General features: G+C 36.2%; 1 protein-coding gene across 18 annotated transcripts in view; it reads left to right on the top strand.

Annotated features, from left to right (window-relative positions):
- DLG1 (discs large MAGUK scaffold protein 1) overlaps window positions 1-23,705 on the top strand; it is a 161,435-nt gene that overhangs the window by 105,970 nt on the left and 31,760 nt on the right. For 17 of the 18 annotated variants that reach the window (XM_086618560.1, XM_086618561.1, XM_086618556.1 and 14 more), the window contains 6 exons: window positions 470-639; window positions 1,300-1,436; window positions 4,043-4,187; window positions 9,092-9,218; window positions 11,422-11,578; window positions 12,761-12,863. In XM_086618560.1, coding sequence (XP_086474686.1) covers window positions 470-639; window positions 1,300-1,436; window positions 4,043-4,187; window positions 9,092-9,218; window positions 11,422-11,578; window positions 12,761-12,863 — 839 coding nt within the window. Of the gene's footprint in view, window positions 1-469; window positions 640-1,296; window positions 1,437-4,042; window positions 4,188-9,091; window positions 9,219-11,421; window positions 11,579-12,760; window positions 12,864-23,705 lie in introns of all 18 variants that reach the window. The other variant, XM_086618549.1, reaches the window with a different exon arrangement.

Here is a 23,705-nt window from a genome sequence, read left to right as displayed (position 1 = left end):
CAGTGTTACTACAGCAACATGTTAAATGGAGTGAAAGGCCAGCACTTAAGCAACTTGTGAAAAGCAGGAATGGAGGTTGGCTTGTTCATATCATGGCTTAAAACTAGTGTGTTCTCATTGTGTGCCTCCTAGTTTCTCGATTTTTTTAAATAATAACAGCCCTAGACAAAGGTAGTTTGTACAGAGCTCTGTTCAAAATACTGTTTAAATGAAACACTTATAAGATGGTGTCCTCTTCAGCTATGAACAAAATATTCCCTTTAAATGTTTTCTAGTGATCCTTGTTTTATTTTTAAGCATTAATAATTATTTTTAGAGCATTATCTTGAATAAATATAATTTTGAAGCAAAATCTAGGTATCTTACTGTGCTAACATGTATGTTAGTGTGTTGTAGATAAAATATTAGGCTCCTGCTGTGTCCGCTCTGCAATAACACAGCAGCTGAACGTGAATGTTGCTGTCTCTAGGGTTAACGATTGTATTCTGCGAGTAAATGAGGTGGATGTGCGTGATGTGACACACAGCAAAGCAGTTGAAGCATTGAAAGAAGCGGGATCAATTGTACGATTGTATGTCAAAAGAAGAAAACCAGTCACAGAAAAAATAGTGGAAATCAAACTTGTAAAAGGCCCTAAAGGTATGTAGGAAGTATAAAGCTTCTGTTTCACAAGAAGGATGTGTTGATGATAGATTTCTGCGTTTATTTTTTTAAATAAAATAGTATCTTGCATATGAAGGTGTAGAAATGCAGAATAACAACAACAACAAAAAGATACTGGCATCTCAAATGCTTCTGAATTTTCATCTATGTGTCCCAAAAGTGTTCTTGTAGAATATATATTTTTCTTTCAAAAGATAAAAATGTGTTTCTGGTAGTATTTAGTAATTTTAAAGTACTTTACAAATGGGAGTAAAATATTTCATTGAATTACCTAGAAAGATCTTTGAAAGATTAAAAGACATGTAGAGAAAGTATTATTTTGTTTTTGTATTGGTAATTGTTGGACAGTGGTTCTTTAAATATCAGTGGTGATGCAATAGCTGTACAGTGTGCGTCTTTCACAAGACATGAGGTACACGATTTAGCTTTTGATTTTCAGATCTTCCATGAATGTTATGTCTTTTCCAGAACTTTATGGAAAATTATGGAGTTTACTTGTATTGCTTCAACCAGAACCTAATATTTTTATATATACATATGGGTATATGTGATCCAGATAGCATTATTATTTATATAATAATTTGAATGCAATGAATGCTGAAATGTTTCTTGAGTAACGGCTTTCTTTTCAAGCAGGTCTTGGTTTCAGTATTGCCGGTGGTGTAGGAAATCAGCATATACCTGGAGACAACAGCATTTATGTAACCAAAATTATTGAAGGTGGGGCAGCGCATAAAGATGGCAAACTTCAGATTGGAGACAAACTTTTAGCTGTAAGTAAGAGCTAAGCATTTTGTTTTAATGGTCATTCACTTTTAGGCCCAGTAAGGGCATGATTCACTTTGTGGTTAAGCTGCCTATCAATGGAGGGTTGTTTCATAGAAATCAGTAAAAAAATTGATATTGCCATGAGATCAGTGATAAAAACTAAATCTGCAGTGCTCAACACCGTCTCATCAGGAAATCTGAAATCTCTTCCTCAGCACAGTGTTTCATGCAAAATGTGTATTAATCAGCCTATTTGTTTCTGATGTCTGTTATTATTTTTCTGGGATCTGAGTGACAGGAATGTAAACCACCATACAATGGGATTGTTTCTCTCCTCAAAAAAGGATGGAAAGGAACTCCATGTACTGGTGGATGGCCAGCCTGTAGTGAAACTGCTGCTTATGTTGGATTGCAATGTTTGTAATGCTTTTGAATGGCTTTTTAAAAAAAAACTTAAAATACTTCAAAGGTGAATTTTCTGTGAACAAAGTAAAAATAATGTTCAACTTTCTTAAATTCCTTCCACAAATCTATTTTTCCAGCTAGAAAAGACCCAGAGCCAGGAATTCCTGATTGAATTTCTGAGCTGTAAGCTCAATGCTTGTAAGGTGTGTAAGGTGTAATTGCTCCTACCTCTACCAGACAGTACCTGCTTCTGCAAGAGCTTCTGAGTACATCTGTGCTTAGAGACGTGGCAGCAGAATGGGTGCTGTATTGCTCTGTGAACAGTGAGAAACTGAGTCTAAATGTTTAGTGCAGTTTCCCATCTGTAAAACAACTTTTTGGACAAATTTGTCACTTACAAGTACAGAGCTGAGAAAACTGAAGCTACTTAAAGAATCCTGGGATTATCTCTTTAGATAAAGAATCCTGCTTTTTTTGAAATACCAGGAATGAAATCTTGGTGTTTCAATGAATAGTTCTGTGAAATCAGCTCAAGACACGAGAAAATCCTCACATGAGAATTGAGAGGAAAAAAGAGAGAGACTATATTATGTTTACTATTAGCTGCACAATAAATATACACCTTCATATGCCATGCAAATTCACAAACCCAAAGGTCCAGCTGCTTGATGATAATACTGTTAATATCTGATATTTTTAAGCTTTAAAATCTGCATCACAGGAAGTGTTTAATTTCAAGACTTCCTCAGAATGTAAGGGCACTGGAAAGCTTCCTTTTAGTGGGGAACTGCTTTCCTGTGTTTATAATTTGCCACCTGTACAAGAATTTTTCATGCTAACTTGCTTATATCATAAAGTATACGGAAGATTTTAAGGAATTTTTTATTAGGAACGTCAAACTTCTGTAACAGTTTATCTAGTATTATTTTATCAATTAAAAAAATTTGCCTGACAAAATCAATAAAGTAGCTTTGGATTAATATCAGATTGTTTTGGACATGCAAGTACAATACACAATATAGTATATATGATATAGTAAATATCATGTCCTAATTTATTGTAGCTGTAATCTTTCCCTCACTTCATTAAGTTAGGAAAGAGGTAAAATGACATCTGTATCTTCTGATTAGCTGAATTTTGCTTAGTCAAAGCTTTAGTCACTAATGTAGAGATAAGTGCCCATATTTTGCAGAATGTAACTGCCTGTCTGTGTGTTTAATTTGTACTGCAGTTGCGAATGCATTGCAAAATGACTTTGAATCATCAGGAGTGGTAGGAATTTAAATCTGTTTAAAAAAAAGAAAAAAAAATCAATGAGAGGCTTTAGGAAACTTTTAGGGAACTTTTAGAAAATACAGATGGAAAGAATATATTTAAGCAGTCGAGTTTTCCTCCACAAATAACAGAATTGACAAGGCTAAATTGTTTTTACGTAGTATGTAAAGTTAAGTAATTGAACAGAGGAAAGTATCTTTGGTCCCTCAAGTTCAGTGCATTGCAAGCCTTATTTCCCATGTTATCTGGAATTATCTGCAGAAGTTACTTGCCTCTTCAAAATGCAGAAGAGAGCAACTCAATTTAGTAAGGCTTTATATGAGATTCTAATTGTTAAAGGATTTTTAAATTTCTTTTTAAACTGAAGTGCTAATGTTTCACCTTAATAACAATAGTTTAAAAAAATCTGTTGCATGTGAAGTTAAACTTGTTCTAGTTACTTGGCATGTAAATCAGTCACTTTGGCATCTCCAATCCCAATCTCCCTAATTTTGACGTCTTGCAAGAATTTGTTGTCCCATTATGATGTCTAGAACTTAATCATGACAAGGTTATGTAAGATGTACTCTTACTAGAAGAAACTTTCTTCTGTTCAGTGTTTGCAATAACATACTGTGTCAGTGCTGTGATTGTGTGTGCTTACAGCATTTTGAGTGTCATATTTGTCCTGTTGGTTTTCCAGAGTTGTGTGCCTCCTTTACAGTTTTACAGTCAATGCAGTTTATTATAGTCTTTTGAGGGAAGGCTTGTCTGTCTTATATTTCACAGCACTGTGAAGCGTCGTTTCTATAACTTCTATATAACCAATTATGTCTCTGACACATGAATCCTAATAAAGACTCTCAATGCCTGAGTGCTCCAACAGCTTTCAGTGAGTGTCCTATGCAAACATATGTTTTTCTGTGTTGAGAATTTACTTTTTTCTCTTTAGGTGAACAGTGTTTGCTTAGAAGAAGTTACTCATGAAGAAGCAGTGACTGCCTTAAAAAACACATCTGATTTTGTTTATCTGAAAGTTGCAAAACCCACCAGCATGTTCATGAACGATAGTTATGCCCCTCCTGACATCACAAACTGTAAGTTCAGCTTATCTTTGTGGCTCAATTATTTTTTACTTTAAGGCTTCAACATGCCTAATTTGTAGTGTTTTAACAGTTTCAAGCTTTTTAAAATTATACAGTGTGAACATCTGATTTAAGAAAATTCATTAATCAGGAAAATTATATGCTGAACAGAATAACACCCTATAGGTTGTGTATGGAAAAGCCAGCCACAAAGGGGTCCTTAGTGTGTTTCCGTGACTGATGTGGCCTGGTCATAGTGACTCGATGTTTCTGATCACTTACTCATGAGTACAAGAACATGTGCCTCATTCTCCAGGAGGCTCTGAAGAGTAACAAACAATGCACTGCATAGATGTTCAGTGTCCTGTGAACTGAGCAAAGGACAATACTGTTTCAGGTAGAGGTTAGTGATTTTCTGACTTTTTTTCTGTTTTCCTGCTTTTTCATGAGCTGCATGTATTTGAATAAACTGGACTGGCAGAAGAGGGAAGTCTTGACCTCTGATGCCTGCCTGTAAATGTTACTGCGAAATTCTGTATTAACTTGAAATCTTCAGTTTTGACATAATTGTTGATAATGGAAGTGGAAAACCAGTGAGTGCTATATTGAAAATAGTTATGAGAATTTCTTGTTGACATAAGGGTACTACTTTCAGGAGTCCTTTTGAAGTCAAATGTCCAAATCTGGAAAGTTCAGGGTTGAACTACAATGTAAAGAGAACTTTGAATTTAGTGTACTATTTCTTCAAGAGGGATATTACCATTTAGTGTTTGGAGAAAGGGATGAGAATGATATAACTGTATCTTTCCAAGACTGAATAAGTGGACTTTTCTGGATGACCGGTTTTACTCATCTTGTCACGTAAAGTAGTTCTGGGGGAGGGTTGTTTTTGGGGTGTGGGTTGGTTGGGGTTTTTTTGTTTGTTTGTGGGTTTTTTGGTGGTGTTTTCTTCGTTTGTTTTGTTTCCTACTGTTAGATACAAGTCATTGTTATGTAGCACTGATCTGTTTGAATACTACTACATATGAGAAAAAAACACTTTTGGACTAAAAAGCCACTGATGTAATGACATAGTATGTAATGATGTAAGCCACAGTATGTAAAGAACAACAAACAAAAGTGAAGCACAACAAAGGACTGAAAGTACCTTATAAGTCCGTCATTTATTGATGATAGCTACTGTATCTTTAAGTCTATTTCTAGGCTTATTGAATTGCAATTTGGAGCTAATTAGGGTTTATGTCTTCACTGTCTTATTAGAAGGATGTTCTTGAAGGCTTCCTTCTTTTTTGAGAGACAGAGAATTTTCCTGTACAGGCTTCCTTTGAAAACACTATTAATGATGTATTTTTGACTCCTAGTCAGTTTTAAATTATTTGTCCTTTGTGTTTGTGTGTATTGCTACAGTATTTCCACCCTGCATTGAGAAGTTAATACTGCAAGGTAGGGAATAATCAGTTTCCTCAATAGAGACATAAATACCTTATCGTTCTTGAAGTGACATAAATACAGGAAGAGAAAAATACATAATAACAGTAAAGTACAATAAAGTTTTAATATTATTTCCTATTTGAGAAATTGTACTTGTGATTGGTGTCCTCAGTTTGCAGATAATAAGGAAATAACGGGAAATCTTCCATTTTCTTTTTGTGTAGAACAGTGTTACGTCAAGGGAGAGGTGGATTTGGAAATGGAACTTTTCCTTAAGAGTCTTTGACTTTTCCTGTCAAAGCAAGTTCATTTTATGAGTGTAATTTTGTGTTCATCCAAAACACAGTTCCATTATCAGTTACATCAGTAATAATATTTACTTGGAAATAAGCGTTTAGACCTGATTTAGGATTCAGAAAGTGATGGCTTGCTTTTTATTTCTATCATGTTCCTCATGAATATTCCTCAGGTATAATCTCCTAAAACAGTTTTAGGAAAGGCACAGGCGTGTTTTTCTGCAGGAACTCTATAGAGAGCCTTTTTATCCCTTGTAGGTTTGCTTCCCTAGCATTGAGAATATCAGCGTTGAAAAAAAGACCTGACTTTTCTAAGCAAGTACCATATGTAGAACTTTATAAATTGTGTAGCCTGTGCTATGGAACAGTCCACAGGTCTGAAATAATAAACTGTAATATTGTTTGATAGCTGAGTTTTAGTTACATGGTGAAAGGATAAAAAATTTAAAAATAAGAATATGTGACAGTATTAGATGGTATGTATGTTTCTGAACACGATGCAGCTAAAAGCCTTAGGAACCTTAAAAATGATCAAATAAAAAGCACTGTAAGTCAATGAATGTAGAATTCGTTATGAAAAATCTAATCACTTCCTATAAAATATGCATCATTATAGCTGCCACTGACTTGTTAAATGCAATTGTAAATTTGTTTTGTGAAATGAGAAGATTTGTGCATGAACAGAATGTACAGAGCTGCTATACTGTGCTACAGTTGTTTATTTTTTTTTAATCAAAACCCATTTTTCCATGAATTGGAAAAGAGCTCATGAAGACTGCGTTCCATTTTTTTTTGTGCTTTAGCTGTAAAATTTTCTGAGGAAAAACAAAATAACTATGTTTATGTACAGGTATCACTTGCTTTAAGCAAAAAAAAAAAGTGTACAGTGACATGGAGATATACTTTTGCATTAAAATACCTATATTATTTTCCATTGAAAAGTAAATGTTTCTGTATGGTTTGGTCATGATTGTGACAGTCTGTTACCAAAACTGCAGTGTGGCTAAAAAGCAAGTTTTGAAATTGATAGTAAACTGTCCAAATATGTTACCAGTGCATAGAAGCTACGTGTTGTGCCAGGGGCAGACAGAAAGAATTAAGCTGTGGGATGTATAGTCTTTGAATCCTTGCAGGGAGCAGAAAGATGAAGATGCAATGTACATACGTTAACAGTTGTTCTAAAAAATGGTTTTAAGAGTCACGTGTCTTGAATAATTCCTAATTATTAGCGAATTCTTAAATATGAATGCCTTTGATAATTTGTTTTTTAGCAAAAGCAGTGTTCTCTTTGCTGTAGACCTCATGAAGCTTCCTTTTGTCTATGTTGTAGAAGGGGGCAGGCTGCCTCTTACACTCAGATTCTGAATTTTGCTGAAACCACTTGTGAATCAAGAGTTGCAGTTTCCAAAAGTTCTGCACAGTCTCAGACTAGAGCATGCAACTCACTGACAGCTAGCGTGTCTGAATAACACGCTTAATTACTTCATCAGCCAGTGCTTTTAAACTACTTAAACTGTTAATAGTGGATGTTAATGCTTGCTGAAACACATTCCAAAAGACTGAAAGAAATCTAATACTGTGACAAAGCTCTAAAGAATATGAAGCAATCTGGCTAATCAGGTTGGATACCAGATGCTGTTTGCCAGGCGTTAAGGTACGATAGGTGGTTCGCTATCTGGTTTGGTATCTCTTTCATTAGAGCCTTGATCAGGGCAAGATAATGTCTATGTGATATATGCTCCATGCACACAGGTTTACTTGGAATCTAGAATAATACAGAAGCAATCTAGTGCAGATTAGGTGGTTTGAAAGCTGGCTATTTAGCAAATCTCTCATAAAAATACTTTGGTGAGGTTTATATATGATCCTAGTGTTCTGCCAGTGGTTTAAAAAGAAAACCAAAAAATACACAGGTCACTTCTGCAATATTTTGTCTGTTCCGTTAAAAAGCTTTGGTTTTACTGCAAATCTTTGAAGGTCAGGCATCACATCATATACAGCAAGCAAATAAGAGTGCAGAGTCTGGCAGCTTTAGTACTGTTGAATCTGTGAAGTGTCCTCACCCTCCATGTTTAAGCCTTGAAGCTTGAAGCACCTACACCAGGAAGAAGGATTTTTTTCAATTTTAGAATCTGCTTTGTAATAGCGGACAGTGAGTATGACTAGGCCTGGTGAATGGACAGTTAAATTGATGTGCTGAACTTGGAAATATAATGCACCCTCCTAATTATTTATTGGAACAACTCTTCTGGAATTGAATTTCTGTTGAATTTCTGTTCAACAATTTCTGTTGATTGAAATAATTAAGATGCCAAATTTTTCTGTGATGTGTGTTGTCATTCAGATAAAACATGCGTGCTTCATGCACAGGATTCATGACCTGTTATGCAGGAGGTCAGACTAAATCCTTTTAATATTCCTTTCTAGTTCAAATCCATGAACCTGTGAATAAGGCAACTGACCTTTGCAGTACAGTTGAAAGTTTTTGCACTAGCATGTTTATTCCTCTCAGTAAATTGGATGCCTCTTACCTTGAAGAGTAGGTGGAATAATTCTACTTTTGTTTCCTGACGTATGCTGTTGGCTGAGCACATACTGGCATCACTACCAGCAGCTGTGCTATTAAAGATGGTTTTGCTCGGTGTCTTAAGAAGTGTAACATCCCTCCCTGTTCAGACCTGGGAATCAGAATGGCATGGAGTATCCTGGAGATGCTAGGATGCTCTGCTTCAAAACATTGAAAAGAGAGAGGTAGGCAGATCGACAGTTTGGAAGAAGCGTAACATTAAAATGTTGTATTTTTCACTGTTGCTCTGACACAGTGATTTTTAAGAAACTGAAATTCTTAATTGACTTCAGTCAAGTTAAAGACAATTTTAAAACCAGGTGAATCTCCAGCCTGTCCTCCTGGGCTTCAGCTATCCACAGTGTCCGTCTCTAAAAAAAGTTTGTTGTTTTTTAATGAGACATAATCAAACTGAAAAATTTGCTTACTGACTTAAGGTGTGAGGAGACTGGGGAATGTGTAGATGTGACACAGTATCTCAGAACTTTGATATTTATCATTTGAACTGTTATATTTTGGTTTTAGAAGAGGTCACTCCTCCTAATACTTCGTTTCAGTTCATCCAGCTCTTTTTACTTATTGCCTTAATGTGTTGGTTTTTTTTTTCCTCCCCCTTCTTGAAGCTTATTCTCAGCCAGTGGATAACCATATCACTCCATCTGCCTACCTGGGACAGTCCCTGCCCCCAGCGTCACCAGGACGATATTCACCAATTCCTAAGGGAATGCTTGGAGATGATGAGATTACCAGGTAATGAATAAGCAAAGCTATATGGCAAATTAGTTAACCTAGGAAGCTCATAAGATGTGTTTGTGGGTAAAATACTGGTGAATACTGTATTTTATTTTAAGAAATAAATGCAAATCATTAGTTTCTTAACATTTGTAAATGTTGGTGTAAGGAGAAAACTAGATATATTTATATATATACATGTATACACACACACAAATATACACATGATTTATCAGTCCAGGTATAGTGTTAAAATCAGAACGCCCTGCCAAAGTGCTCCGTGAGTTGACTGAGCTTTTTAGGATGGTAATATGAGCAGACTGGAGATGATTTCTTCTTTTAAAGCCACCAGTCTTTTTTCTTTTTTCTGTTTGTTCCACCTCCCCCCACCCCCACCCCCACAAGTTTGTTTTGATGGATTAGTAAATCCAGAAAGGCTAGAGAGGTCTTAATCCTTTCCCATTAACAGACCATTCGTTCCTTCACTGATTCAGTAGATTACACTAATCTTTTCTTCATCATCACTGATAAAGGAAGGCTCTTACAATTTTGTTACCCTTCTGTTCTGCAAGCGTGGGGATGTTATACTGCATATTTTCACTATGTCGTTGCTGAATTCTGTGTCACACCATCTGATATGAATAATTTCAATCAGTTTCTGAGGCAGAGTGCACCCAGGATTGAAATATAAATGGTATAATAAATTGGAGAATGAATTTTAGTGTATTGGAAGGTAGGAGAGCCTTGGTTATGTCTTTGTAGTTGTTTTTAACTTAGGGTTAGGTGAACATAAAAGCCAAAGTGATTCTGTCCTGCTAATAGCATTGCTGAACTTAGAGTTTTGTAGCTTTTCTTTAAAATTGCTATAAAGAGAGTTTTTTAGATTTCTTCTGAATTTCAAGGGCTATTCAGAGAAGGTTTTAAGTGATTTTCTTTAAATTAGCTTCCCATCTTCTGCTCCCTCCATCCCAAGAAGAGATTTAGAAATGTTGAGTAATATTTTAAAAGATACTGTGTATTTATGTTCTCTAACTGCAGCATTTTTATTAATGTATTAGTGTGATCTAGAGCAATATACATAGGTTTTCACATTGTCATTTATTTGTAACAAAGTAGTACTCTGAAAAGATGGATGTAATAGTTGATAGGAGGTGAAATTTAAGAATTTGATGCGAATTTGGTTTAAGAGCTAGTGCAAAAATTGAGTCATTTTTAAAGGTTAGACTAGATGATATTTTTTGTTTGTTTCGGAAAAATGTAGCTTCTTAATTTATCCTATAAATTAATAATTAATGTCTCAAAATACTTAAGGATGTCCACTAATTGTTCTTTAGTGCTCTCTGGTGGTTTTTCAAATGCAGTGCACAGTTGCTCTGCTTTAGTATAAATGTCTGTTTCTGAAATCGTTAATGCTTTTCTTGTATTGGGTCAAGTAGTAGGTTAGTAGATTTCTGAAGGGAGTGCATCTGCATTAGAAGTTGACTGGCCTTATCTTAACTTGATCAGTATTTCTTCTTTCCTCTTCTCATCCAAGCCAGGAGGGAGTCCTGTAAAAAGAATGCAACGACTTGGTTTAGATTTGAGTTTTTCAGTTGTTGTTGCTGCAAATAAATTGCAAATGTATTCAAGAATGCCATAAATTCTGATTATTTTATTTTATTTGAAAGGGCTTATGCATATTCTTTAATCGTTCTTTGCTATATTTATTGTTTGACCAACTGGAGTGAAATTAAAGCAGTAAGGATGTATTTTTCATTATTGGTGTTTCCATTAGAATTTGTTCTTTATATCTCAGAAAGGAAGAATAGTGTCCTGTTGCTTGCTGTTACCATGGAATAGAATAAGACTGTGAGCTATATTGAGGCTCTTGAACAAAATGAGAAGTGTTAAGTAAAATAAAATTTAATGCTGAATAGGATTGTAGCGTAATAGGAATTTAGAATACATACAGATATGAATTGTTCAGTTCACCTAACAACAGGGAGGGGATTTTGTGTTGCATCTAGAAGCAGTATTGAAAGCATACAAATAACAGAAACTATTATTTGAAAGTCTTGACAGAGGGGACTGGAGGAGACAGGATATTGTTGCCTTAAGAAATGTGTAACTTTTGATACTTAAGTTTTCACCACTACTTCTCTCAGAAAACTTAGCTTTTCTAGTTGTTTGTTTTACTTTTACTCATGACTAGTGACCATGATTTTGTATTTCTTTCATTCAGAGAGCCTAGAAAGGTCGTCCTGCATCGAGGATCAACGGGCCTTGGTTTCAACATTGTTGGAGGAGAAGACGGAGAAGGAATTTTCATCTCTTTCATCCTTGCAGGCGGGCCAGCTGACCTGAGTGGAGAGCTTAGGAAAGGAGATCGTATAATTTCTGTAGGATTCCTTGCTTCTTTTATTTAAACAACAACAAAAGCTTTCCCTTCCCCAGACGTTAATGCTTGTTAATATGATTTATATGAAAAGGGTGTTATTAACTGAGAAATATGAGACAATGAAACAGATGCCAATGTACTTCCAAAGTATCTTTGAGGACTTCAGTCTGCCTCAGTTCCTTATCTGTAACCTGATGAAAATAGCACTTTCCTGCCTCAGCAATATTTTTTTCAGTGAAGACATTAGCTTTTCTTAGTTTGGTAGCTGAGGGGTGTATGTGTCTAAACTGAAAGAATGCAGGCTCCAGAAATAAACCCTTGTAATGAGATGGAGACACTCCATCTCAATAAATGCAGTAGCATTTAAAATTGGGTGCTTTACTTCCTGGAATAACTGCTAAACTTCCCGTTAGTCTTAAACAGATCCATCTCATACCTGTCTGAGGGCTTTTTCTATGCTAGTACTGAAGGTTATAAAGATTTTGTGTGTTTCTTTGCGAAATGACTTCATTTATGAAGAATCATTTCTTTGGACATTTACGTTGTAATTTGGTAGTTATTTAAGAGGAAAAAGTAATTTTGGCTCTGCTGTTATTAGAATGCTGATATTAAAGTGCATCTTTATTTTAGTTTGAACTATGAAAAATGCTTTTGGTCTAAAATGTGACACACATTTCTGCATCAGATTTTTTTTCTGACACTATTTTTAAATCTGCTGCATTGACAAGGATAGACTGTATCCTGGAGAGTGTGGTCTGGCACTGGATGTTAAACATAATGGTTGGGAGGCATGATTTGGCGAAAGAGGTCCCTGAAGCTCTGTTGTAGAAAGATGACGTGAACCATTACAGAAAGCAGCGTTTTCTGTGTCTCCTTAAAAAGAAAGAAAAAGGTCTTAAGAAGAAAATTGACCTAGTGAATACAAATTCATTAAGTGATATACTGTGATGATTACAGTATTTCTCAACAGAGGGGTATATATGAGAGAGGATTTATTGACTTTGGATTTCAGTAAGGATCAGTAATCTTTGTATTAACTATCTTGTAATGTTGGAAATAGGAAAAACTCGCATGGCGTGGAAACTAGTTTGTGTCCAGTTAATTTTTTTCACAAGTCTGTGTTCTGTGATGATAAACACAAGCATTTACTTAAATAAAGAGCTTGCTTTTACGTTACTTGCAGGTAAATGGAGTAGATCTAAAAGCAGCAACTCATGAACAAGCAGCAGCAGCCCTGAAGAATGCAGGACAAGCAGTAACTATCGTAGCTCAGTACCGTCCAGAAGGTAAGGGTTGCCTTATACGTTTAAGTTCACTTCTGTAATTTAAAACTCAGAGAAAGATAATCTACAATGTCCTCCCTCCCACCTAACCCCTCTTTTAGGGAGAGGAGAAACAAATAATGCAATAGATGTGGACGTGTACCTGTTAGCATAATTGCAAGTGACCAGATAGGAATGCATGCAAGTATTGGTACTATGGCTTGATATGTTTCTTCCTCTGATCATATTCAGAATTTTTATTTCTTCAGTAAATATTAACACTGTCATAACATGAAAATTAAGACGGTAAATCCAGAACTTAGAAGAAATACTATGTTATTACTTTTGTATTTCACAATTGTCTTCACTCTTAATTTCCTTAGTGGTAGGAGGATAAAACACCAGTTACTCCTCTGTTGTGTTGATTCAGATATTCTAAGGAGACCATCAGGTTTTCATTCCTCTGTTTCATACTGAGCTGGTATTTCTGTTTATCCAGCAATTTCTTCTGGTCCAGGTTAGACTGCAGCTGATGCTGATTAACCATCCTTGTGTGTTCTGCAGAAGCAAATAATACTGCCTTATCACAATACACATATTTGTTCTCTTGTATTTCTACAGCACATACCAAATGCCTTTGTCTATGTGAGTTGTTAAAAATTCAGTAGTCTAAAATTATGTGCTTACCTTGAGTCTGTAAACCCGTATATTATTTTTTTATATATATATATAATAAGACATTTTCAGTGTCTTGTTATGAACTGGGGCGATCAACAGCTTTCTCCAATTTTGATAAATTGGATGGCCCAACACTAAATTTCCTTCCTTGCCAAAATGCATATCCAGACTTCATGAAAAAGCAACCGTCGTCTCTTTCTGGGATTCAGGCTTTAAAAAGAAAATAATCACTTCATACTCTGTAAGTTGTAACTCTCTTTTCCTTTTAGAATAGGAGAGCTAAGCATTTTGGATGGTTCCTGCTCTTTCTGCATTAGAAATAACGCCTTTCTTCACTACCGCTTGTTCAAACAGATAGCTTATTTCCTTGAAACATCTATGGAGGTGCTTGACTGATTGATGGGATTTTGAGTCATTGCACAGAGATTTGCCCAAAGCAACATATGCTTCCTCTTGCAAACTTCTAAACAACAGTCTCTTGTAGACTTCAAACCTAGAGCTATACTCATTCCTTCATGATTACTGAAGCATGCAGAACAAGACTGCATGCAGTTGAGCTATATTAAGAGTGCAGTACTCAAAGAATTATAGGGCCCTTTTGAGAAGATGCATATGGGAGATGTTACTTGAATTATCCTAGATTATGGGCAAACATATATAACACATTATTCAAAGAAAGGATTTTTTTTTTTTTTTAAAAAAAAAGGTGTTTGGTCTGCATGACCTTGTTTCTTTGTGAAATAGTGCTTGAAATCTCTATTTGGACTGAAGATGTTGGAAGCATGTTAGGGCTTACTCTACCCTTTTGAAGAATACCATGAAGGAAAAGTGTAACTAGGAGATTGAGATTCAATCTAGTTTGGAGGCGAAGTATGAATTGGCACATGGCCAACCTGCCTCAGAGAACTCAGGTTACTGATGTCTGACTTTGACATCTCTGCTTGCTTTTTTCTTATTCCTCCTAAAAAGAGGTTGACTGGAAGTCCAGCTGTCAGCTTCTTTCAGGTCTGGTGTGGGAGGTAAATTGGATCAGATGCTCACTGTTCATATTTTAGAGATTAGTAAAGCGATTTTATTTCATAGAATCATAGAATGGTTAATGGTTAATGATTAAATCATTAATTTCCTTAATGATTACTGTTTATTTATTATCATAGGAAAGTAGTCTATTTGAGATTTGACTTTCCAAGTAGAAGATATCATCCATGTGATTGGTGTACTTAATAAAAGTGCATATGTTCTTTGATCATCTTCAGATTTCCTAAATTATAGCTGCAGATGGTTGTCTTTTCCCCTCACTTGATTCACTGAAGTTGGGAAATTTTATATATATAATATAAATATATTATAATATATAATATATTATATTATATAAAACATATTATAATGTATAATACATATTACAATATATATAAAACGTATACATAAAAATTATCTCTACTTTTTGTTCATGCAATTCAAAAAAGTTAACAAGTATTAAATGTATTAAAATGAAGAGTTCATAAAGTTATTGTTCATCGTTGGTGTTTCTCAAATATCTTTGTAAAGATGAAGAGCATCAGTTATAACTGCTTGTATTGCATATATATTTTATTTATACTTCTACATCCAGCAGGATTTTGTAAAAGATGCTGACAGCTAGGACAGATCAAGGAGATTCTAGACATCCATCAGGACTCATTATAAGTGGGTAAATAGATTCAGTATGATAGGAGCATTTGGAAGACACTTAGGACCAGCTCACTTCACTCCCCGTAATTGTGTGTGGCAGTTTGTATGTTCATAGATGTGATGGGGAATGCTAATTTATGTTTTTTATCCTACCACATTAGCCCTGTCAGAAATTCCCCATTTGTCTTTCTCCTCAGATTTCTGGGAAAAGAGGATTTTTTCAAACAGAAACAGAAAAACCTCAGTAGGCTGTAGAAAAAATTAATCTTTGGGAAACTTCTATCATGGAAAGGGTTGAATTTTCTGTATCTGTCACTTCAGATCCAGTTAAACAACATGGTTTGTCAGACACTAGTTACTGGGCTTGGGGTAGGCTAAGATGACTGAATGATACTGCTTTTATTATATCCAGGCTCCAATTACATAACTGCTGACTTTTTTTCCTTAAATCTCCAAAATGTTCCTTGGTTATAAAATCGGGTGAAAACAGATGTAATCTCATTCCTAAAAATATCCTTCTGGGCTTTCCTTTAGCTTCCAGCAGTGTTCAGTAAATTTGAGAGAGAACTTACAAAATTTTCCTACTGTACTGAGTCAAATTTCAGCAACTTCCCAGCAGTCTGAGGTAGCTAAAAGCCAAATATGGAATGTGGAGGTATTCTCCTTTTACAAAATGACTCACGCATCAGGCACCGCTTCTGTACTGCAATGATTGTAGTCAATTGACTTCTGTTTTCTCCATGTAAGTTCTCTGCTTTTTCTTGCGACTTATCTAGGAGCTATTGCTGTAAATTGTTGAGTCACCTGTTGGGTTGTACTTGCATGTGGTTTGTGTACAGACACCTGTGTCCATACAAAGTCTCCCCAGTTGCAGAGGCTGCTGGGGCTGGATGCAGCAGAGGAGGGGTCCGTAGTAGGAGAAGTGCAGAGGTTTGGGACATGGGAATTATCCTGTAGAAGTGCAGTGGGGAAGTCAGGATGTAGTTCTTGTTTTCCTCTTCATTTGGAAGCACTTCCTTATTCCCCTACTTGTACTACAAATTTCTATCTCCTCTCAAGATATCATTGATGAATAAAAGGGATTTTGCTTTACCGTGAGTTACATCGGAAACGAAATACCATGACCTGCAGCAGTTTCAAAGAAAGTGATGTTGCAGTACACAAAAGCATTTTGATGAGCCATTTTCATTTATAGAAGTTTCTGAGCCATTTCATTTTCCTGTTGCTCCCTGGCTCTGCAGAGACACCTCGGTGCCACAGTGCCATCTTCTTTCTTTGGGTTTTCTACAGATGTAGGGTGACAAAGAAAAATTATGATGTTAGTGTGGAAGAATGAGAGGAGGTTCTAGGTGATTTGTATATATGTGTAACTCCTGAGAGTGGAGGTTCAGAGGTGGTCAGAATTATGGTCGTGCTACAAAGCAGGGATATAGGAACATAAGAGTCTCAGTGCTTAAAGGGAATGTAGTGAGGAGAGGAGCAGCAAGGAGGAAGTATAGGACTGTCCAGAGGTGTACAGCCCTTGGAGGGCTCTCCCCTCATTTCACATTGACATTTCCATTGTTATGTCCATTCAAATTAAAGGGTCATCTGAAACATTCTTAATGTGTTTCGATGATGACATAGTAATAGTGTTACCTCAAAATTCTGGACTTTTGAAAGGTTAGATTTGGCCATTCTGAAAAGGTACGAGGTGTCAGTAGGCTACCATAACAGTGTTACAGCTTTGTGTAACACAGATTTGAGTGCATTTAAGTGTTTAAAAATAAGAAAAATAACCAAAGAAATACATTAAATATATGAAAATAAATTTGGTTGAAATTGAATAGAAAATAATTTTGTGGATTAAATCGTTTTTTTCCATAGTTATATTCTACTATATCAGAACTGGGCAATTAAGTATATGTATAACATTAACTGCAATTACATGCACATTAACTGTGAAGCCTGCTCTTGGAAGACCTTGAAAAAGACAGCAGACAGTGTATTGGCATCAGCATTCATTCATTGATCACCTGGCCTTTCCCCTAAAATGAGCGAAATTCAGATAAGCATGTCATGACAGGAAAGGGTAGTAACACTTTTTTGTTTCCCAAGGATCCACCTGACATATAAAAAAATAAGATTATCGTTTTAACTAGTAGAGCAGTCATTTTTTTATGTGAGTTGTCAGCTGCCTGTTATTTAGAATTTAGAACCTACACTGGTCTCTTTGTAATTCAGCTGATCAAGTCCATCTCTCTATATCCACTTCTCTTCCGAAAGACCAGTGAATGGTTAAGTGATCAGATTAGCTCCATGTTCTTAGGTGATCAGGTGAATTGGTGTAAGATTAGGAGAGGGTGGGGCCAAAACCTCAAGAGAACATTTTAAGGTATTTTATTGTAAACATTTGCTTCTGAACTTAGAAGTTCATATAGGTAGTTAACACACATTTTTGTTTCAGCTTTATTAAAGGAAATAATTGATTTTCTGTTGCAAAATGTATTCAGGATTCATAGTTCAATCAAAACACCTCATGCTTTGTTAGTCAAGATTTTTAGGTGGATTTTCATGGTGGTGGTTTGGTTTGGTTTGTTTTGAAAGAGTATATTCATCTATTGAAAATAAGATCCAAGTATGACAACTTTGTATTTTTCACTCTCTCTTGTCTTTAAAACAAATGAGTCAAAGGGAAGCAGGTAAAAAAAAAAAGCAAAGCTTTCTTAGAGCTTACCTGTCAATGGCCAGTATTTGGCCAATTTTTCTGTTTGTGACGTTTGATCTGTGCACTGTTTTCTAGTGGGATTTAAAGCTGAATAACTAAGCTCTGGGAAATGGTAGCACTTTCATGCATATAAGCTAAGATTGGTTTTTGAGCATTTGTCTTGAAATATATTGTAAATCTTCTGTTTGTAAAAGTCCAGCTGGAGTAGCGCAAAACCAATAATGCTTTTGCAAAACTTAGTTTTCAGTATGTTTTGTATCAAGAGGATGAGCTTCCCTTGCTTTCTAGCTGAGAACATGGATCGTCTTGACCAAAGGTGGTTTAAAATATCAGCACATCTCAATTTGATAAAATGAAAAATTCTTAAAAAAATAATTAAAAAATAAAAAAGTTTATCCTGTTTTGGGGTATGTGGTCTCTAGCCTTCCAAACTTTTATTCCTGCTTGTTTTGTACCTGATTCTACTCATTTCCAAGTAATCCAGATTAGACAATTAAAGTACCTTTAAATCAGGCCCATTAAGATTAGAAGAAGGGTTCTGCTATATATAGTCCTGATAGATGCTATAAAGCCTCTTACACATGTTTTAATCCTTTAAAACCTCACTCCTGCTCTTTAATATAATGGAATTGTTTGCCTTTCTTTAAGAACAGTTCAGACTTTTACAAGTTGTGAATGCATGGTAAACCTTCAACAACATTTTTGGGGGATTCACTTCAGCAGTGACTGGACCTAGGCCCTTTCTGAGTTTTGCAGGCTCTATTCTTAACTAAACACAAGTGCAATTTTTCTAATCTGTTTTGAAATTCCGTGACCTAGCATTTCAAGTGATTAATGAGGTTACAAGCTCATTACACATTAGAGTGCATGAAAGGCACCAATAGCGTGTAGAACGCATTGTAGTCTCTCCCAGGTCATGTTAAAATAACACAGCAAGCATTGAAGCAAAGTATTATCTCCTTCAAAGTGGTTTATAATGTTTTTATTGTGATCCACATATTTTAACAGGTAACCTGTTTTGCTGATGTTTTTGAGTGATTGTACTAAATGTGCTATACTCCACAAGCTCCTCTACCAACTGAAATTAGTACTACAATCTGTAACAAGAAAAAAATGTGCAAACCATAAACGGTACCTATGAATTTATCAAATAGTGGTATAGATAATCAAGGGATGATGGTACATACAGGACTAGAACTCAGTTCTACAACTTCAGTCAGCTACATCCTGTGGCAGTCCTGCCTCACAAACTTAGAATTGAAAACTAATGGAAGGTCAGTTCAATATCAGTGTGATGGTGATGGTTCTAACTTACTACCAGGCTCCGTTTCTCAGTTTGCTTGGAGGCACCATGAAAACTGAGAGCGGAGAAAAGAATATAAATCTAGTTATATAAAATTGTCAGCACAAGAGTCAGATCCAATGGTTCCTGCTAAAGGAGGGCTTTCCACAGACAGATGGGAAGAGGTAAGCAAGAGGCACACTTTTTTAATTAAAGTGAACTTTTTCAGCTCCTTTTGAGTTCAGTATATGTAAGAATCTCTGCCTCTCATTGCTGTGCTACCATCTGTTCCCTGTACACACATCCATGCTTCCATGAACTGCTTTTCCTTCTGTGCTGTTTGCTGAATTTTCCATCTCTTGTCATAGTCTTCTGTTCTTTTGCCTCATTTGCTAGAGCGTTTATTCCAGACCAAATTAATCTTCTTTGTGGCCTCTTTCTTTTCCCCTGCTTGGATAGACTATTTGCCGTGTGTCTGTGTGTATCACTGTCGTCTTGTCCACCAGCTAGGCAGTGCAGGAGAGTTTCACTGCTCAGACCCTTTCACTGAAGTTTTGATTTCTGTTAAAGTAAACGTTGACATTGAAAACATTACAGTTTTCTGGGTGAAATAGCTTTAGGAGCTCAGGAGCAGAAGAATCTTCTAGGATTTCCTAATCTAATCCCCTCCCGCCCTTTTTTGTTCTTTGCTGTGCAATACATGCAGGCATGAAATAGAGCAGATTTATTCTAGTTTTACACCATCTGCTTTTCCAGTATAATTTTAAAGTTTAAACTTGAGCCCAGATGTATCCATCCAATGTTCTTAACAACCGATTATGTGTGAACCAGAGCAGGGTTTGGGTTTTTTTTCTTTGGTGGTGGTGGGGTACTGTTGGATAAATGCCATGAATTGAAGCAGCAGACGCTTGCGCTTCCTCAAGCTCTATGTTATAATAGCAGGTACTACTCCCACCCTGCTGCGAAAGTTATTTGAAACTTTGGGAAAATTCTAGCCAAGAAGCAATACTGTTATTCTTATGTGTTTTATTGTGTTTCATGTTAGTCTTGCTGCCTATTACCCTTTATTTGATGTCTAGCATTAGCAGCTTTCTTAAAATTCAGAACATTAGAAGAGAACCTGAGTTAACACCTATTCGTTGCTCTTGCATATATCTCTTTCAGATCCTGGTTGAATTCTTACTGGAAAGAATTGAGAGTTTAGATTGTGTGGTTTTATTTTGTGTTTTAATTTCATTTTGTGTGTGTGGGCATCTTGTGTGCCACCATATTTCTTATTAAAACACTATTTCAGAATCTCAATGTTTTGATGGCTGTGGAAATTGAAAGCATACTTGTGGATGGAGTTCCTATGACCAGCCTACTCCATTTGGATTAAAGTCAGTTTTGCTTTTTCATTTAAATAGCCTATGTACTTTCTTTTTGGTAACCCTGATCATGTTTGACCAGAGGTCAATCATATTCCTCCTCCTTCCTTATTTCCTCTTAAAAAGGACAGTCTGCTTTCTTGGTTGTCTTGCTCACTGTGCCTATTCCAGCTTCAAATTTCTGAAATGTTGAAGTGGCAAAATAAAACTTAAAAAAAAAAGTTTTAGGTGTGCATTGTATGGCTTTGTCACACTTAGCCATATGAAAGTTTATTGCACTGTTCACTGTGATTTAGGGGAAAAAATATGATCAATTTTGTCATACGCTATATGTAATCTTATGCATACCCCATAAAGAATGGAAGTGTAAAGAAAACAGTTCTCTAGCATTTGGGAGAGCTAGTGATGATAAGCTGAATGAAATAGGTAATTTAAACATACAATGAAATTCTGTACATGTTGAAAATACTGGAGGAGGGGAGAGTACTTGAAGGAAAGGTATCACTCTGTGCTTTCCTAATTCTCGTTCCTAAATACTTGTTTCCTCATTAGTGTGAGAGAGAAGTGCTAAGGTAAGATCGTGCTTTTGGTTTTATCCAGTACTTCTGTTTTTATGTTATTTTATCTGAGGGGTTTCTTACAAAGTCATATATATCTGATACACCAATTATATGAAGTCTTTCAGTAGTGTAAACTTGATGCTACTTCTCTGTAATTTGTTTGCTTTTTTATTTTCGTTCAGTAAGCAGTAAGATATTACTGCAGGAATTGATTAAAAACAGAGGCATGTAGGTTGTTTCCTGGTGCTTCTGTAATCAGATAAAACTGCGTTTTGAATGGATCACATTTGATACAGACGCATCTCAGATAAGAGTCTCCAGTCTTGCTACCAGCTGTTGGCTATTGCTGTTCCCCTCTTGTAGAGCTCGTGAGATGGAGCAGCTGTAGACAGTCTCTGACTGCTATCCTACAACTACTTTTCTACATTTCATAAACTACCAGATGGCATCAGTGGTGGTCAGCTTAATAAGAGATCGAAGGTGCTAATGGCAGTTGATACGCAACTATTCTTAAACATAGAGGTAGAAATGTAACATCTCTTAGACAGATTAGCAGAGTTTATACTTTGCTTTATAATTCTGAGGTTGAACCAAGCCTAATTAGTCAACAGGGAATGGATGGAGATCCTTTGGGTACCAAACTGATACTGCTTTTCTGATGCCATCAAGAGTCCTGCTGTTGTCTTATTTTCTGCCTCCAACATTAGTTTCAGGACCACTGTATCTAATAACAAGCTTTCTTTAAAATCCAACATCCTGTCTACTTTTCAGCTCCAAATGCAATGATTTTGGGATTTCTATCCCTCCTGTTCCTCCCAAAACCTTCTGTAAGAGGAATATAACTCAAATTTTTAGCTTGCTCTATGTCAAAGGAGCTCACTGTATTCCATCTGCACAGTGTTTAAGCTTTTCCTAAATATGACATCTCTTGGCACTCCTTTTTTGAACATAGAGCCTTCTCAGTCCCAGCCCATTAGTTTCCTTTTTTGCTTTATTGGTATGGTAGGAGCCTCACTGTAGAAATTACTCTCCTTCTTATTCCTACAGATGTCCCTGTCACTCATTCAGCACTTAGTTCCTGGAGTTCTGATGAGAAAAATTAAATTGCTCCAGAAAACTGCAAAACCAGCAACCTGAAGATGATGCATAGGATAAAGTAGTTAAGCAATAGTAAGGAATAGCCTCCCCTGTTAACTCTCTTACATATTACATGCTACATAGGAGGAAATCCAGTTCTTCCAACAGATGACACATGATACTTTCGTAACAGAAATTTGTAGTCTTTTCCAGTATCTATTGCAAAGAACTGCAGATATTTTCAGTACTGAACATGCCGTAGCACACGAAAATGCTTGGATTATCTGTTTTTTTCCATGCTTGCTTTCCTTTTACAAAGGGGGCATAACAAAATCTCTTATGTCAGAAATCTCAGCTACCATTCTTGTATGTTTGTAGTTTAGAGTGTTAATCTTCCAAAACACCCAAGAAACAGGTGAGAGGCTTAAAAGATCATTTCTCAGGTATAAATGAGTAAAATGAGGTGACTTACCCAAGGCCCTGCAGTGTAGCAGTAGCACAGCAAGAGTAGACTATTCTCTCTCTGTAACTGGATCCTTCCCCTAAGGAATATTGCTTTATAAAGAAATGCCTTTTTCTCACATTCCTCTTAGGTTACCATCCTGTCATCTTAAATTATTTTGCTACTGGTGATAGCATTGGTAGTAGTGTAAATAATGTTTTTGTTTCTCTTGTCAAACAACCTCATCAGTCTGACTTAGTTCTGGTAAATTATTTGAGCTGCTCTTTATTTGTAAAAAGGCATTTGATGCTGTTTTAAAAACCAAGATGCTATCTTAAAAACTACTAGCTTTTGGTTTTAAAGGAGAAAAGTCAGGGTTACCTAAGAAACTGTTCATATTGTCAGAATCTGGATAGAGTTATAGTTGCTATTGCTAGAGCATCAGATTTGTAGTTACCTTCATGAATGAAGTAATATACCAAAAACAGGTTCACAGAATATTCTTCTGTAACACTTGGGTGTTGGTCAACAGCCAGCTAGATATGAGCCAGCAGTGTGCCCAGATGGCCAAGGAAGGCCAATAGCATCCTGGCTTGTGTCAGAAATAGTGTGGCCAGCAGGACTAGGGAAGTGATCATCCCTCTGTACTTGCTGCTGGTGAGGCCACACCTCAAATAGTGTTTTCAGTTTCGGGCCCCACACTTCAAGACAGACATTGAGGTGCTGGAGCATGTCCAAAGAAAAGCAATGAAGCTGCTAGAGGGACTAGGGTCTAGAGCACAAGGCTTATGAGGAGCACCTGAGGTAATTTGGGTTGTTGAGCCTGGAGAAAAGGAGGCTGAGGGGACCTTCTTGCTCTCTACAACTGCCTGAAAGGAGGTTATAGCGAGGTGGGTGTTGGTCTTTTCTCCCAAGTAACAAGTAATAGGAAATAGCCTCAAATTGTGCCAGGGGAGGTTTAGATTGAGTATTAGGAAAATGTCTTCATTGGAAGGGTTGTCAAGCATTGGAACAGGCTGCCCAGGGAAGTGGTTGAGTCACCATCTCTGGAAATATTTAAAAGATGTGTAGATGTGGTGCTT

The sequence above is a fragment of the Tauraco erythrolophus genome, chromosome 11 (genome assembly GCF_009769465.1).
Source record: "Tauraco erythrolophus isolate bTauEry1 chromosome 11, bTauEry1.pri, whole genome shotgun sequence".
In the NCBI taxonomy this organism is placed as follows: Eukaryota; Metazoa; Chordata; class Aves; order Musophagiformes; family Musophagidae; genus Tauraco; species Tauraco erythrolophus.
This window is presented reverse-complemented; position numbering and strand designations above follow the sequence as displayed.